Source organism: Aotus nancymaae, unplaced genomic scaffold, assembly GCF_030222135.1.
Source record: "Aotus nancymaae isolate 86718 unplaced genomic scaffold, 86718_ANA_hifiasm-v0.15.2.pri h1tg000088l, whole genome shotgun sequence".
Taxonomy (NCBI): domain Eukaryota; kingdom Metazoa; phylum Chordata; class Mammalia; order Primates; family Aotidae; genus Aotus; species Aotus nancymaae.
In genome coordinates, this window is record NW_026988503.1 from 12,462,438 (window position 1) to 12,478,911 (window position 16,474).

Consider the following 16,474-nt stretch of genomic DNA (forward strand, 5'->3'; position numbering starts at 1 on the left):
AAGTATGCAAACAAAAATATAAAACTATTGGTAACTAATTCCAAAGTATAAATGTTATTTTTAATGAATCATAATAATTACCTTCTTTCATTTCTGCCCCTCCAAAATAATTGGTCTAGAACTTTATTCCAGGTCTTAAATTTTTGATGATTTGTTTAAATAATTTAGGATTATATTTATACTTTAAATGTCAAAATAAATAATTTATTTCCAGATTTTTTTTTTTTTGAGACAGTCTTGCTCTATGACCAGGCTGGAGTGCAGTGGCACGATCTTGGTTCACTGCAACCTCCGCCTCCTGGATTCAAGTGATTCTCCTGCCTCAGCCTCCCGAGTAGCTGGGACTACAGACGTGTGTCACCAAGCCCAGCTAATTTTTGTATTTTTAGTAGAGATGGGGTTTCACCATGTTGGCTACGATGGTCTCTATCTCTTGACCTCATGATCCACCCGCCTCAGCCTCTTAAAGTGCTGGGATTACAGGTGTGAGCCACTGCACCCGGCCTATTTCTAGATTAATTTTAAAGTTAAAAATTATATACATAACTTAATAAATTAATTGTTCTATGAGTAGTTCTTGGGGACAATAGAAATTATATCTTTCACAATTTACTGGGCACTTGGTTATCTTAGGGAAATTGAAGAAAGAACCTAAAATAGAATTGTTTCTTTCTATGTTACCTATTTCTGTTAAATTTGAATCTTTTATGGCCAGGCACAATGGCTCACACCTGTAATCCCAGCACTTTGGGAGGACAAGGCAGATGGATTATCTTAGGTCAGGGATTCTAGACCGGCCTGGCCAACATAGTGAAACCCCATCTCTACTAAAAATACAAAAGTTAGCTGGGCATGGTGGCACGGGCATGGTAGCGCATGCCTGTAGTCCCAGCTACTTGGGAGGCTGAGACAGGACAATCACTTGAACCAAGGAGGTGGAGGTTGCATTGAGCTAAGGTCATGCCACTGCACTCCAGCCTGGGCAACAGAGTGAGACTCTGTCTCAAAAAAATTAAAATTAAAATTTGAATCTTTTTCTCTCTCTCTTTGTTTTTTGTTTTTTGAAACAGAGTCTCACTCTGTTACCCCAGCTGGAGTGCAGTGTGGTGATCTTGGCTCACTGCAACCTGCACCACCAGGTTTAAGCGATTCTCCTGCCTCAGCCTCCTGAGTAGCTGGGATTACAGGCATGCGCCACCACACCCAGCTTATTTTTGTATTTTTAGTAGAGACAGGGTTTCACCATGTTGGTCAGGCTAGTCTCAAACTCCTGACCTTGTGATCCACCTGCCTCGGCCTCCCAAAGTGCTGGGATTACAGGCATGAGCCACCGTGCCCGGCCTTAAAATTTGAATCTTTTATATGTCTCATTTTACCTTTATATTCTTGTGATGGGGAGATATATCAAAGTCCTGAGGGAAAAAATTACTTCTTTCACAGTTATCTTCAGATAATTTATTTGATTATTTATTTTACTAAAAATTAAAGTATCTTAAAATGCTTAATATAGAGAAAATAATAGCTAGCTGTAGGAGAAAATTATAAGGATGAACAAATTCAGCCATAGAGAAATTAAGCAACTTGTCCTCTAAGAGCATACAGCATTGTGACAGAGCCAGAATTCAAATCAATATCTGTCTGCTTGCTAATTCTATTCTCCTAACCATTAGGTTATACTGCCCCTCTATGTTCTATTCTGAATAAGGGATAATTTTTCTTTAACTAAAATAATTAAGGAAGAGAACAAAAATGTTGTATATCATAGTGATTAAAAGTAGCACTTTAATGAGTTGATCATTGCTGAAGCAGGGTGATAGCTATGTCAAGGTTTTCTATTACATATTTTCTCTTCTTAAATATTCTATAATAAAGTTTTTTAAAATACAGATTTTAAAAGGAAGTTTTTAAATTCAACTCAGTACTTAGTTTTAAGTTAGGGCAAGTACATTTAAACTCTCTAAACCTCTGTTTTCCAATAGAACTTTGTATAATGATGAAAATATTCCATATCTGTGCTGTCTAGTATGGTAGCCACTAGCTAGCCACATGTAGATGTTGAGCATTTGTTTGAGTTTTTGTTGTTGTTGTTATTGTTTCTGTTTTTCTTTTTTTATTTTTATTTTTTTTGTGATGGAGTTTTACTCTTGTTGCCCAGTCTGGAGGAGTGCAATGGCACATTCTCGGTTAGGCTCACCACAATCTCCGCCTCCCGAGTTAAAGCAGTTCTCCTGCCTCAGCCTCCCGAGTAGCTGGGATTACAGGCAGTAGCTGGGATTAAAGGCATGTGCCACCACGCCCAGCTAATTTTGTATTTTTAGTAGACACAGTGTTTCTCCATGTTGGTCAGGGTGGTCTCGAACTCCGAAACCTCAGGTGATCCACCCGCCTCCACCTCCCAAAGTGCTGGGATTACAGGCATGAGCCACCACGCCCAACCTGAGCTTTTGAAATGTGGCTAGTGTTACTGAGGAACTAAATTTTTAATTCTATTAAAATTAAATTATCTTTAATTTTATTCAAATTAAATTAAAATTAATTAAAGTTAATTTAATTTTAATAAAGTTAAAGAGAATTTTAATTGCCACAGTGGCTAATGGCTGTGGTATTGGACAGTACAGCCAGTTTCCTCATATGTGTAATGAGAGTGGTGCCAAGGAAGGCAGATTCCTTAAGCCCAGGAGTTTGAGACCAACCTTGACAACATGACAAAACCCCATCTTTACAAAAAAATCCAAAAAAATTAGCTGGGCATGATGGCATGCACCTGTAGTCCTAGCTACTTGGGAGGCTGAGTTAGGAGGATGGCTTGAGCCTGGGAAGCAGAGTTTGCAGTCAACTGAGATCACGCTACTGGACTCCAGCCTGGATGACCAAGCAAAACTCTGTCTCAAAAAAAAAAATGAGCACCTGATTGATAGGGTTGTTCTGAGGAATAAGTGAAATAGTCTTCATAATATACACAGATAGCATAGTGCCTAAACATTATATTCAACAATGTTCAATAAATGTTTGCCATTCTTAGTACTTACCTTATACGTAAGAAATTTTTTGTTGAAAATTATATTAAAAATGCAAAATAACATTTCTCAAAATATGTTGAATTTGAACAAAAGTTAAGATTCCCCTAATAACAGCAACAGTTTTCATAAAAGCCATGTCATTTATGGAATTAACTACCAAAAATATTTTGTACTAAACATGAGTCCTTTAATGTTGTCTTGTGTTTCATGAATTCATTGTGTGATATTTTTATACATTGTGAACTGATATTTCATAGGATATGAAATCTTATTCTTAATTGAAGCAACTACCTTCTAAAGTGAAAAATTATTAATACTTCCAGTAGTTTAATTATGACATTTGAGATGCTGCTATAGGTGTACCCTGGTTACAAAAATGAAATGCTGTGATGTAACAATGCCATTAAAAAGTCAGCTTAGCCAGTAATTCAGATATAGTAGGATAGATCACAGTTCTGTATACCCACAGTTCCACGTTCCTTCATCCCTACTCTAAGCAGATGGCATTTCAAATCCTGGAGTGGAATTATCCTGGGCTTTGAATACACATCAGGCTGGTTTCTCTTCTTATGGTAAATGTGTTTGTAAAATTAGATATTAATGTAAACCTGAAGAGGTAGTTGTGAAAATTAAATTTAGGAACATATATAAAGCTCTGGCACATAGGGGAATCTCAGTAAATGTTACTTCCCCTCCCCTTGTCTTTTATTTGAAATTTAAGCATTAATGATGGCCCATCCAAAAGGGTTATCAAGTTATTATGTTCCTTAGAAAACATAAACAGGAAGATTCATATTCCTCTTTGCTAGGTGTTGATTATAGTTGTAAAAAATATTTACATCAATTGATTATTTTTAAATGTTTTTCTAATTCAATAAAAACTCTTTGAAGAACTGAACAATTGTATGCTTTTCGGCCGGGCTTGGTGGCTCACGCCTGTAATCCAAGCACTTTGGAGGCCAAGGCAGGTGGATCACCTGAGGTCGGGAGTTCAAGACCAGCCTGACCAACATGGTGAAACCCCGTCTTAAAAAAAAAGAAAAAAAATTATATGCTTTTCTTAGGAAATTAAACAATACCACTATACCATACTTATCCCTTGAAAATAAACTGTTTATACAATATATTCAATTTCTAGAAATGCTAGAGTAATTATGCACTAAAATGAAAGCATTATAAACACATAAAAAGCAAACATTTGGGCCTGGCGCGGTGGCTCACGCCTGTAATCCCAGCACTTTGGGAGGCCGAGGCGGGTGGATCATGAGGTCAAGAGATCGAGACCATCCTGGTCAACATGGTGAAACCCCGTCTCTACTAAAAATACAAAAAATTAGCTGGGCGTGGTGGCGCATGCCTGTAATCCGAGCTACTCAGGAGACTGAGGCAGGAGAATTGCCTGAACCCGGGAGGCAGAGGTTGCGGTGAGCCGAGATCGCGCCATTGCACTCCAGCCTGGGTAACAAGAGCAAAACTCCATCAAAAAAAAAAAAGCAAACATTTGAGGCCGGTTATGGTGGCTCATGCTTATAATCACAGCACTTTAGGAGGCCAAGGTGGGCGGATCACAAGGTGAGGTGATAGAGACCATCCTGGCTAACACAGTGAAACCCTGTCTCTACTAAAAATACAAAAACAGCCGGGCATGGTGGCACGCACCTGTAGTCCCAGCTACTCAGGAGAGTTGCTGAGAATTGCTTGAACCCGGGAGGTTGCAGTGAGCCAAGATCGTACCACTGCACTCTAACCTGGTGACAGAGCAAGACTCCGTCTCAAAAAAAAAAAAGCAAACATTTGAGATGTTACTATTAATTGCTTTAAGTTCTCCTATCATTAAAGTAATACTTTATTCTAAAAGTAGTACTGTTAACTTTCTTCCACCAAGCCACAAGAGACAGCCTGCATAATACAGTTTGATCTCTACTTCAGAAAGAAAGGAAGCATGGAAAGAGAATAATTAGCATAAATTTTCTTTGCCTGTTGTCATTTTTCAGTTTATTCTTAACTGGTAGTTAAAGAAGAAAAGACTACATTGTCAGCTTCTCTTACAAAGCTACCCCAGAGTATATTGATCCAGGAAGTTAAGGAACAATATATCAGGAGTATGTTTTCATATTGCAGGTGAAGCAGAGCCATAAACATGAATTTCTAAGTAATAATTAACCATGAATTGAACAATTATGGGTGTAATATACCATTCAAGATAGATGTGCTTATAAGGAGATTTGTTTTGTAGTTGCTTTATGAGTCACTTGTAGAAGCTTTGTATTTTTAAAGGTAAGTTTCCACTGTTACGAAATATGTCTTATGAAGACTAAAATTCTATTGAGTAAATACAAGAAGAAGAGTGAATGTAATCATCATCATATTAAGTTTTAGAGACCCATATATTGAAGGCTGTCTCCCTGTGTTTCAAGTATATTATAAAGAAGACTGAAAATATATACCCAGATATTCCAGTCACAGCAATATTGTCTGGGAAGTCCATGTTGTTTGTGGTAAACTCATGTCTTAGAGGTACAACATAATTGCTCTGTAAACCAATTTATCCCCCCGCCTTTTATTCCATGTATATACGGTTGTTTTGCTATTTAATTATAGAATACTTTCTTCTTTAAAAGTTAAACACTACAATATAAAAGCATTTGTAAAGAATTATCCAGTCAAAATCCTTTAATTACCTCGACATTCCATTCTGATTATACTACATTTTCTTTAGAAGAGCCTGTTGGTATTTGAAACAGAGTGTGTGTGTGTATGTATGTGTATGTACTGAATATATGTTTATATACCATGGTTATAAGTGTACATGTATATGAACATAGACACATATATGTTCCTTAAAAATTCCTAGTCCTATTTACTGGATATTTAATTTAAAAAAAAATTTTATCTTCAAAGTGATTCCAGATAAACATAGGTTAGAATTCTAGAGTTACAGAAACATGTGCACTTTACCATGCTTTTGAGACTCTAGCAGAACATGACACTCAGTCTCCTTTATACCATTTTGTTCTTTTCAACTCCTTAGCTCTTATAGGATCTCTGGCGCCTAACTCTGAAAGTCAGTTTGTTTTTCAGCTGAGCTGCTTACCTTTATTGACATTTAATTACTATTTTACTCTGATGCCTATTTATTCATCTAAGTTAGTAATACTGTATAACATTTATAGAGAGTTTTGTGAGTTCAACACTTTATATAATCATTCATTAGATAATTCACATAGCCCTTTGACATACATGAATATTATTTTCCACTTTTACAGATATGAAAACTGAAGTTCAGTGGGGTGGTATGTGTTACGCTTTACACCACACATCTGAGTCTGAGTCAGTGGCACAGTTGGAAACAGAAGTCAGAATGCATCTAGTCTGTCTCCTCAGAGGACAAACTATGATGCCTCCTTCTCGATTACTTGGAGGGAGGAGAATATGGGCTTTCCCTCTTAAGTCCTTCAAATTAGCAATAGCTCGACAATACCTACTACTATTTCTTGAATTTTTTTTTTAATGTCTGCCAAATATTCTAAAAATTAGTGGCTTTCCTTTTTTTTGAGAGAGCCTCACTCTCTTGCCCAGGCTGGAATGCAGTGGAGCATCATAGCTCACTGCAGCTTCAAACTCCTGAGCTCAGGCTCCTCCTACCTCATCCTTCCACATAGCTGGGACTAAAGGTGCATGCCTCCACACCTGGCTTTTTTTCTTTTTATAGAGATGGGGGTCTCACTATGTTGCCTCCACTAGTCTCAAACTCCTGGGTTCATGCAGTCCTCCAACCTCAGTCTCCCAAACTGCTGGGATTACAGACATGAGCCAGTGTGCCCTGCCTCCATTTTTTTAAAGTAGAACTTTGAAAATGTTTTTACCAGCCAGGTACGGTGGCTCATGCCTATAATCCCAGCACTTTGGGAGGCTGAGGTGGGCGGATCACCTGAGGTCAGGAATTCGAGACCAGCCTGGCCAGCATGGTGAAACGCTGTCTCTACTAAAAATATGAAAATTAGCCAGGCATGGTGGTGCACACCTGTAGTCCCAGCTACTTGGGAGGCTGAGGCAGGAGAGTCACTTGAACCCGGGAGGCGGAGATTCTAGTGAGCCAAGATTACACCACTGTAGTCCAGCCTGAGCAACATAGTGAAACTCCGTCTCAAAAAAAAAAAAAAGTTACCTATTTAAAACAATTCTTATAAGTTTTACCCTCACAAATTTTGTCTTTTTTTTTTTGAGATGGAGTCTTGCTCTGTCGCCCAGGCTGGTGTGCAGTGGCACGATCTTGGCTCACCGCAACCTCTGCCTCCCAGGTTCCAGTGATTCCCCTGCCTCAGCCTCCCAAGTAGCTGGGATTACAGGCATGCCTCCACACCTGGCTAATTTTTGTATTTTTATTTGAGACAGGGTTTCACCATGTTGACCAAGCTGGTCTCATGTCCTGACCTCAGAAGATCCGCCCACCTCAGCCCCTCAAAGTGTTGGGATTACAGGCATGAGCCACCATGCCCTGCCACAAATTTTGTCTTGACATTTGAGGAATTATGTTGCTTCAACTTAGCTTCAGCCCACCATTGCTTCCCCTAATTCTTGTTTATACTGCTAGTTGAGTAGATTTATTCTAGTGGCATTAGAAGAATATTTTATTTATGGTTCTACTTAATTCACATATGTTGAATAATAAAACTAAAGACAATATAAGGCAGGCCCCAAATATTTCTTTTTTAAAATATTAATATGTCTTCACAGTTAGTCTCATTGAATAGCTTCTAACCCTCTCCTATCAGAAAATAGATTGTATCAAAAGGAATGTAAACTTAAAAATTGAAGATTTTTTTTTTTCTTGTTTTGAGTCAGGCTCTCTCTCTGTCACTCAGGCTGGAGTGCAGTGGCACCATTACAGCTCAGTGCAGCCTTGACCTCCCACCTGAGGATCAAGTGATCCTCCACCTCAGCCTCCCAAGTAACTGGGGCTACAGGCACGTGCCATCATGCTGGCTAACTTTTTTTAATTTTTGTAGAGACAGTGTTTTGCCGCATTGCCCAGGCTAGTCTCGAGCTCCTGGTTGCAAGCAGTCCTTCTGCCTCAGCTTCCCACAGTGCCACTGCACCCAGGCTGAAATTGAAAATCAAACTAATAATTTCCAGACAAAAATTCTTTTTTCAAGTTTACCACAAACTAAATACCTGATTCACTTACCTAACTCAATTATATACCTGATAATTTAGTATGTGGTAAATTATAAAATACTACTTTCAGTTTTAAGGATAAATGTTTTAATTTGACTTCTAGTATCTTGTGTTGTCATAGTTTGCAGACACATACTACTTTTTACCTTTTGTGTGAGTCTTTCTTTATCTTTTTACAGTTCAGTAGTAAATAGTCATCTTTAAAACATTCATTTTATGCCAGTACTAGGCAGGACAGTATTCTCAGCCTCTCAGTTACATTGTCAAATGATTGTTAAGAGAAGAAAAGCTGGGCACAGTGATGAATGCCTATAGTCCCAGATACTCAGGAGGCTGAGACAGGAGGATTGCTTGAGCCCAGGAGTTTGAGGCTGTGGTTCATTGTTACCATGTCTATAAATAGCCACTACACTCCAGCCTGGGCAACATAGCAAGACTCCATCTCTTAAAAGAGAGAAAGAGAGGGAGAGACAGAGAGAAGGCAAAAAGAAGGACAAAAGAAAAGAAAGGAAGAAAAAGGAGAGGAGGAGAGAGGGGAGGAGAGGAGAAGGGAGGGAAAAGGGAAAAAAAGAAAAGAAAAAGAATCTTCTGACAAAATAGGCCATTCATTAGGCCAAACATTATAGTGGCTGGTCTTTAATTCAAACCATCAGATTCATGTTTATTCTTTTGCTATTTACCATTTATTAACTAAATCTATGCTAACATAATGACTTTTTTAAACTTGGGTGTTTTTTTTTTCAGCAACTTAAATAAAGAAAAGTCTGCTTTACTACAGATGAAGAATCAAATGGCATTAGATTTAGAACAACTTCTAAATCATCGTGAGGTATTTTTCCTATTTTGTCATAATTTTAATCATTTTAGGCTTTTTAAACTGTTATCAGGTTAAAATTATTGGATCCCAGGTGTGTGTGTTCATGAATGACTTATTTATATCTCACTGTAATCTTTTCCTTTTTAATTCCACTTGTAATGTACTTCTTAGAGTTAATTCTTATTCCTAGAATGCCCCTGCTTGTTTTGTTGATATCTGTCACTGAATTTCCCCATATTACTTAATAATCTGTTTTATCTTGTTCTGCAACTAGACAGTTAATTTCCTTAGTGTGCCTCTGTCTTCTTTATCAGTGTGTATCCCAGTACCTATAATATAGAGTATTTGTGTTGAGCTTTAAAGTTCATAAAATTGTTTTCTTCATTTGTTCCTCACCAAAATTCTTTTAGAGTAAATATAATTCCTATTTTATAGATGGAGAAATGAGTCATGAGTGGCTTGCCCATGGCAGTTAGTAACTAAGACATAAGTCCTGTTTTGTTTTGTTTTTTCCTTTAAGTAAGGTTTATTGAGGTATAATATACACAGAAAAAAATTCACCTTTTTTAGCATACATGTCTGTGATTTTTGACAAATGCACACAGTTGTGTAAGCACCACCACAATCAATAGATAGAATAGTTCAATTACTCCAAAAAATTCCCTCATTACCCCTTTTTAGTTGACCCTTTTCCTCAACCCTTAGCCCTAACAACCACTGGTCTATTTTCTGTACCTATTGTTTTACCTTTTACAGAATGCCATATAGCTGAAATTATCAGTATATAGCCTTTTGAGTCTGGCTTGTCTCAGTTATGATAATACATTTGAAATTCATCTGTATTGTTGCAGTTGTTAGTCATATGTTTCCTTTTTATTACTGGTTAATAATCCATTAAATGGATGTAACACAGTTTGTTAATTCATTCACAGTTGATGGACGTTTTGAGTTGTTTCCATTTGAGGACATCTCCAAATAAAATGGCTGTAAACAATCATGTATACATTTTAATATAAACATAAGTTTTCATTTCTCTTGAGTAAATACTCAGGAACATGATTACTGGGTTGTATGGTAGATGTATGTTTAAGTTTATAAGAAACTGTCAAAATTTTCCAAAGTTACTGTGCTTTTGCATTCCTCCTCTACGATGACTGAGAGTTCCAGTGTTTCTGCATTCTCACCAACCATTGGTATTTTTAATACAAAGTCTTTTTTCTACTGAACTATCACTGTCTCATCTTAGCCATCTTCTTACCCATTTTTTTATTCTGATAAAAAATAAACTGGTTTTTGTTTTGTTTTGTTTTGTTTTGTTTTGTTTTGAGATAGAGTCTCACTCTGTCACCTTCTCGGCTCACTGCAGCCTCCGCCTTCCGGGTTGAAGGGATTCTCGTGCCTCAGCCTCCTGAGTAGCTTGGATTACAGGTGCATGCCACCACACCTGGATAATTTTTGTATTTTTAATAGAGACAGAGTTTCAGCATGGTTGGCCAGGCTGGTCTTAAACTCCTGACCTCAAGTGATCCTCCCACTTCAGCCTTCCAAAATGCTGGGATTACAGTATGAGCCACCACACCCAGCCAGAGAAAGAAACATTTAAAACAGATCATTGGTTTATGAGTATGCTCATACTAGTCTGGGAGAAGTATACCAGATGTTGGGAAGAAATTATTGGAAGAATATTGTTGAGAGAGGGGAACTGGAAACTGTTACTAGAAGCAGTTCAAAGATACATATCCTAGAGATGGTGTCAGAAAAATTGGTGGATTGTCTCTATCTGAGAAATAGCATGGCAGTGAGTTCTCTTAATGGTGTCTTCTATGTGATGGCTGAAAAGGATAAGAAAGTGTCCCTGGACTAGATTGTAATTACAACATTTAGATAGATAAGTCAATCTAACAACAGGTTATAGAGCTAGGAAAAGGTTGTCTGAAGATATTTATTCTTCTTTCTGAGTTCTTACATTCTAGACCTTACCTATCACTGCTACTATCACTTATGTCCTAGGATTCTGCTTTCAAGTAATTGTTTCTTCACTGTGGAAGCCTGGTTCATTCACTATGTGGAATTTTCACAAGTGTTTTTGAAATTAAATATTTAGGAACTTCAGATGACCATACAGCTATATCAACTATTTTTTTTATATAAAGCTAGATATGAAGTTGTTTTTTTTTTTTTTTCCAGAATGGCAATTCCCATCTGATTTTAAGGGGTTGTGCTACACTGAAAAATATATAAGTAGTTCCAATACTTGGAATCACATTACTCATGAGTCCAAATAAAGACCAAAAACTTTGCTTGGTGGACTGAGAAGAAAATATGTTTAAGCATGCAAATTAAATACTAGCAGAGCTGGGCACAGTGTCACACACCTGTAGTCCCAGCTACTCTAGAGGCCAAGGCAGGAGGATCACTTGAGCACAGGAGTTTGAGACTATAGTGCACTCTGATCTCACCTGTGAATAGCCAGTGCACTCCAGCCTGAGCAACATAGTGCAACTGTATCTCTTAAAAAAGAAAGAAAAAGAGGAAGGGAAAGTGAGAGGGAAGGAGAGGAAACAGAGGAAGGGAGGAAGAGAGTGAGGAAGGGAGTGGTGGGAGGGATGGAGGGAGGGAAGGAGGGAAAAATTTTAATATTAGCAAGATGAAACTACTCATTAATTGCCTACTGCTACGTGGCATTAATGATATTTGTATGGGTACATATTTAAATAATTGTCAGTTTTTATGTATTTGACAGTATATATTTTAGCAATTATATTTTAATAATTTAACCTTGTATAGCTTTTGATGATACCAAACATCTAAAGAAAAGCAACTTTTTTTGTTTTAAAGCAAAGTAAAAATTAAAGCTTAGTAAAACAAACCTGATATTATTAATCATTTTTAAGAAACCATTTACTACCAACTTAAATCATATATGCACATGTAAAGCCCTCTGCAAACTGCTTATATGGAAAGAGAACAGCTGATGTGATCCCCTAGAAATGCTTGGCCATTCACTTGAACATTTACCTGATGAAACAAAGGGTCTGTAGGACTGATTTATTCATTGATTGTTCAGAGGCTCATGTTCTCATAATAGTCAATATATAACAGTTGGATAAGAATAATCCTTTTTTTTTTTTAATGAAAATCAGGGCTGGGACTAGAGTAAGGCAAGCGAGGCATCTAGGACACATGATGTAAGGAGGTGCTGCTCTCAGAGTGGTGCAGAAAGCATGGACGGAGGGAAGAGGAAGGGTGAAAAAAAAGCATGGACGGCCCCTGGGAGCCACTGCCTCTTCACCCAAGGCCACTAGCTTGCCTCACCCTGTCAAGACCCTGGGAAAATTGTCTAATACCAATCATGGTTTTAATCTTTAAAGATTCTCATTTTCTTTTTTGCATTGGACAGCTCTTGCTCTATATTTTGTGAGGTGTTTTTTTGGTTTTGTTTTTTTTTTGGTTTTGTTTTTTTACTTTTTTTTTTTTGGAGACAAAATCTCGCTCTGTTGCCCAGGCTGGAGTGCCATGGCACTATCTTGGCTCACCTCAGCCTCCACCTCCTTGGTTCAAGAAATTCTTCTGCCTCAGCCTCCCAAGTAGCTGGGATTACAGGTGTATGCCACCATGCCTGGCTAATTTTTTTGTATTTTTAGTAGACATGGGGTTTTACCATGTTGACCAGGCTGGTCTCGAACTCCTGACCTCAGGCAATCTGCCTGCCTCGGCTTCCCAAAGTGCTGTTGTTACAGGCGTGAGCCACCATACCCAGCCTAGCTCTAACTTTTTTTAGCAACGTCACTTAGTTGTGATCATGCTATAATATGAAGTAAGATCACCAGTTCATTCACATAGTTCCAAAATATGTGTTAAGCAGAAAAAGAAAAAACTAGGGCAATTCTAGGTTGACAATTCAAAAACATTTGGGCATGACCACAGAGAGTTTTTATTTTCTATATTAGTGTTAGCTCAAAAATATTAGCTTAAAAGTATCTCTCATGTAAGAGTTAGGTTGTGGTGTGACAATTTCCAGGAATGTGTATTGATTTCTTATAATTGTGTGTTTCTTGAACTACGAGTAGTATATTAGGTCATTTTTAGTCTTAACCTTTTTTGAGAGAAAATATATTAGACTGCTAATTTCAGAATGATATAATGTGAACAGCAGGTGGATGTAAAGAGAAATAGGATATTTTGGGTTGCCTTTTCAGACTAAGCTCAACTGGGTTGGGTAAATATATTAGGTTAAAGGATTTGCACAGCAAATACTGACTTTAAAATGTGCAGAAATTGAATTGAGAGTTTCTACCTGCCCACACTTCTTTATTCTGAATTCTCCAGGTTTTGTCCCTGTGTTCAGTAAAATGTTCATAAAGCAGAATGAGGGGAAAAGGGCAAAATATCTCTCCTCACAAAATTTCATTTATTGAAGCACGGTTTAATGTCATGCCTTCTGCCTTTGTAGAAGATCAAAACAAAGTGTGATCTCTCTTGGTTTTGTAAAACTATTTAAGGCAGTCTACTAAGTACATCCACATAAATGACATAATCTAATCTTTACTACAGTCCACTGATAAATATCATTGTCCTCGTTGTTAGAGATGAAACTGATGCCTATAAGAGTTAAATAACTCAACTGTGATTACATAGTCAAAACTAAAAGTAATTCATTTTTTTCCTGAAACAAAACTAATGTTCTTTTTTCTTAGTCTCATTTAGACAGAAAAACCTCATGATGAATTATTGCTTATATTCCAGGAAAATTTTTGCCTCTGTGGATGAAGTTATATTCCTCTTTTTGTCAGAAAATGAAAACTTCGTAATTTAATGTGTTTCCTTTTTGTTTTCATTGCCAGAAAACTCAACTGAATATTTTATCCAAGTGTTATAATCTTTCTTTTCCTCTTTCACATTTCATGCCTCAAAATAACTTTGTTTCCTTCAGGTGGGTTATAATCTATCTTACTCTAAAATGTTTTCAGTCATACTCAGATTAAGACCTTTTAGGTGTAAATAAAATATAAACCTTAAATAACTAGATTTTAAAAAGAGGTAAAAGGAAAAGATAAACTTTTAGATAACAATAGCAGGACTTCAGATAAAACATTCATTCTGAAAAGATTTTGAGTGTAAGAAATGTGATTTCAGGCTCAGTGCAGTGGTTCACACTTGTAATGCCAGCACTCAGAAAGGCCAAGGTGGGAGGAATGGTTGACACTAGGTGTTCAAGACCAGCCTGACCAACATGGAGAAACCCCCTCTCTACTAAAAATGCAAAATTAGCTGGGTATGGTGGTGGGCACCTGTAATCCACTTACTTGGGAGGCTAAGGTAGGAAAATCGCTTGAACCCTGGGGGCAGAGGTTGCAATGAGCTGAGATCATGCCACTTCACTCCAGCCTGGACAAAAGAGCGAGACTCTGTCTCAAAAAAAAAAAAATGGCTTTTTTGTTGAGCTTATCACTCAGGAGTCTTCATTAATTGCATTTAGTTTTCATCTTTTTGTATCCACTCATCTTTGCCTTAATGAAAGAAGATTTACTGATCACCTTTGGAAATCCTAATTCTGCTTTTCTTTGTGTGTATTTTATCTGTGTGTCCTTAGAATATAAGCTTTTGAGAGTAAAAAGTGTCTTTCATAGCCAAATGCCTAATAGAATACTGAGCTTAGTTGTAAGAAGCTGATGTAGAAGCCCTTTTCTCATGGCTTTTGGAGCTGTATAACAGGGTGTAGGATGAACACCACTTAGGAAGCTATTCCAGTATTTCAGTGAGTGATGGTGGTGTCTTGAACTAGATTGGTGATGATGGGGTGAGACAAAAATGGACCAATTTGAAAGCTATTTAAGAAGCATAATCACAGGGCTTGATGATTGAGTACATTAGGGTCTGATGGAGAGAGGAGGAATGAGACTTGATGCCTAGATTTTTGGCTGGTGTCTTTCATAGTGCTACAAAGAACCCAGGAGAAAGGTTTGGGGAAGAAAAGTTCAAGAAAATATCTAAGTGGATATATACACTAGAGAGTTGGAAATGTAGGTTCTTGAGCCCAAGAAAGGAAATTCATTTGTTAATAGAAATTTGAAAGTCACAACATGAAGATGTTACTTTACGTGGAAATAGAGTAAATGAACTAGTGAGACTATATAGAGTGAGAACAGAAAAAGGCCTGTGACAGAATCTTGAGGATCAGCATTTAAGGGAAGAGCATAGGAAAAAGTGCTTACACAAAGAGTGAAGAGTGACCAGCATCAGTGAGGAGCATCAGGAAGAGAGTAGTTCCTAAAGCCCAGGGACAACCATTCATAACAGAGGCAGTTGTCAGCAGTGATATGTGTTGTCAAGAGATCAGGCGAAATAAAGATTTTTTTTAAAGAGTCATTTGGATTTAATAAGATGCTAAAGGGCCAGGTGCAGTGGCTCATGCCTGTAATCCCAGCACTTTGGGAGGCTGAGGCAGGCAGATCACTTGAACTCAAGAGTTCAAGACCATCCTGGCCAACATGGCGAAACCCCATCTCTACAAAAGATACATAAATTAGCCAGGCATGGGAGCATGCACCTGTAGTCCCAGCTACTTGGGAGGCTGAGATGGGAGGATCTGGGAGAATCGCTTGAGCCCAGGAGATGAGGTTGCAGTGAGCCAAGATCACACCACTGCACTCCAGCCTGGGTGACAGCCCTCTCAAAAGAAAAGCTAAAGCAATTTTAATGGAGGTGGAGCTAAAAATTAGATTGCAGTGAATTGTAGTCAGAGGAAAAATAGGCATTCCTTAAATATTTGAAGAAGAAAAGATAGGACAATTGAGGAAGGGGCATGAGATCAAGAGTTTTTGCCAGTCGGACGCAGTGGCTCACGCCTATAATGCCAGCACTTTGGGAGGCCAAGACGGGCGGATCCCTTGAGGCCAGGAGTTCGAGACCAGCCTGACCAGCATGGTAAAACCCCATCTCTACTAAAAGTACAAAAATTAGCCGGGCGTGGGCAGATGCCTGTAGTCCCAGCTACTCAGGAGCCTGCGGCAGGGGAATCGCTTGAACCCGAGAGATGGAGGTTGTAGTGAGCTGAGATCATGCCGCTGCACTCCAGCCTGGGCAACAGAGCAAGATTCTGTCTCCAAAAAAAAAGACCAGCACAGTAGCACAGTGACTCACACATAGAATCCCAGAATTGTGGGAGGCTGAGGCAGGTGGATCACGAGGTCAAGAGATCGAGACCATCCTGGCCAACATGGTGAAACCCCGTCTCTACTAAAAAATACAAAAATTAGCTGGGCATGGTGGCACGTGCCTGTAGTCCCAGCTACTCAGGAGGTTGAAGAAGGAGAATTGCTTGAACCCAGGAGGCAGAGGTTGCAGTGAGCCAGGATCACACCACTGCACTCCAGCCTGGGTGACAGAGTGAGAATCTATCTCAAAAAAAAAAAAAAAAAGAATTGCCAAGTTGAAATGTTATGTACTTATAGTAATA

At 38.2% G+C, this 16,474-nt stretch overlaps 1 protein-coding gene across 4 annotated transcripts in view; it reads left to right on the forward strand.

The window, feature by feature from the left end:
• The window catches only part of PIBF1 (progesterone immunomodulatory binding factor 1), a 233,138-nt gene that overhangs the window by 183,587 nt on the left and 33,077 nt on the right, over nt 1–16,474 (forward strand). For all 4 annotated transcript variants that reach the window (XM_012442862.3, XM_012442863.3, XM_012442866.2 and 1 more), the window contains exon 16: nt 8,943–9,027. In XM_012442862.3, coding sequence (XP_012298285.1) covers nt 8,943–9,027 — 85 coding nt within the window. The remainder of the gene's footprint in view (nt 1–8,942; nt 9,028–16,474) is intronic.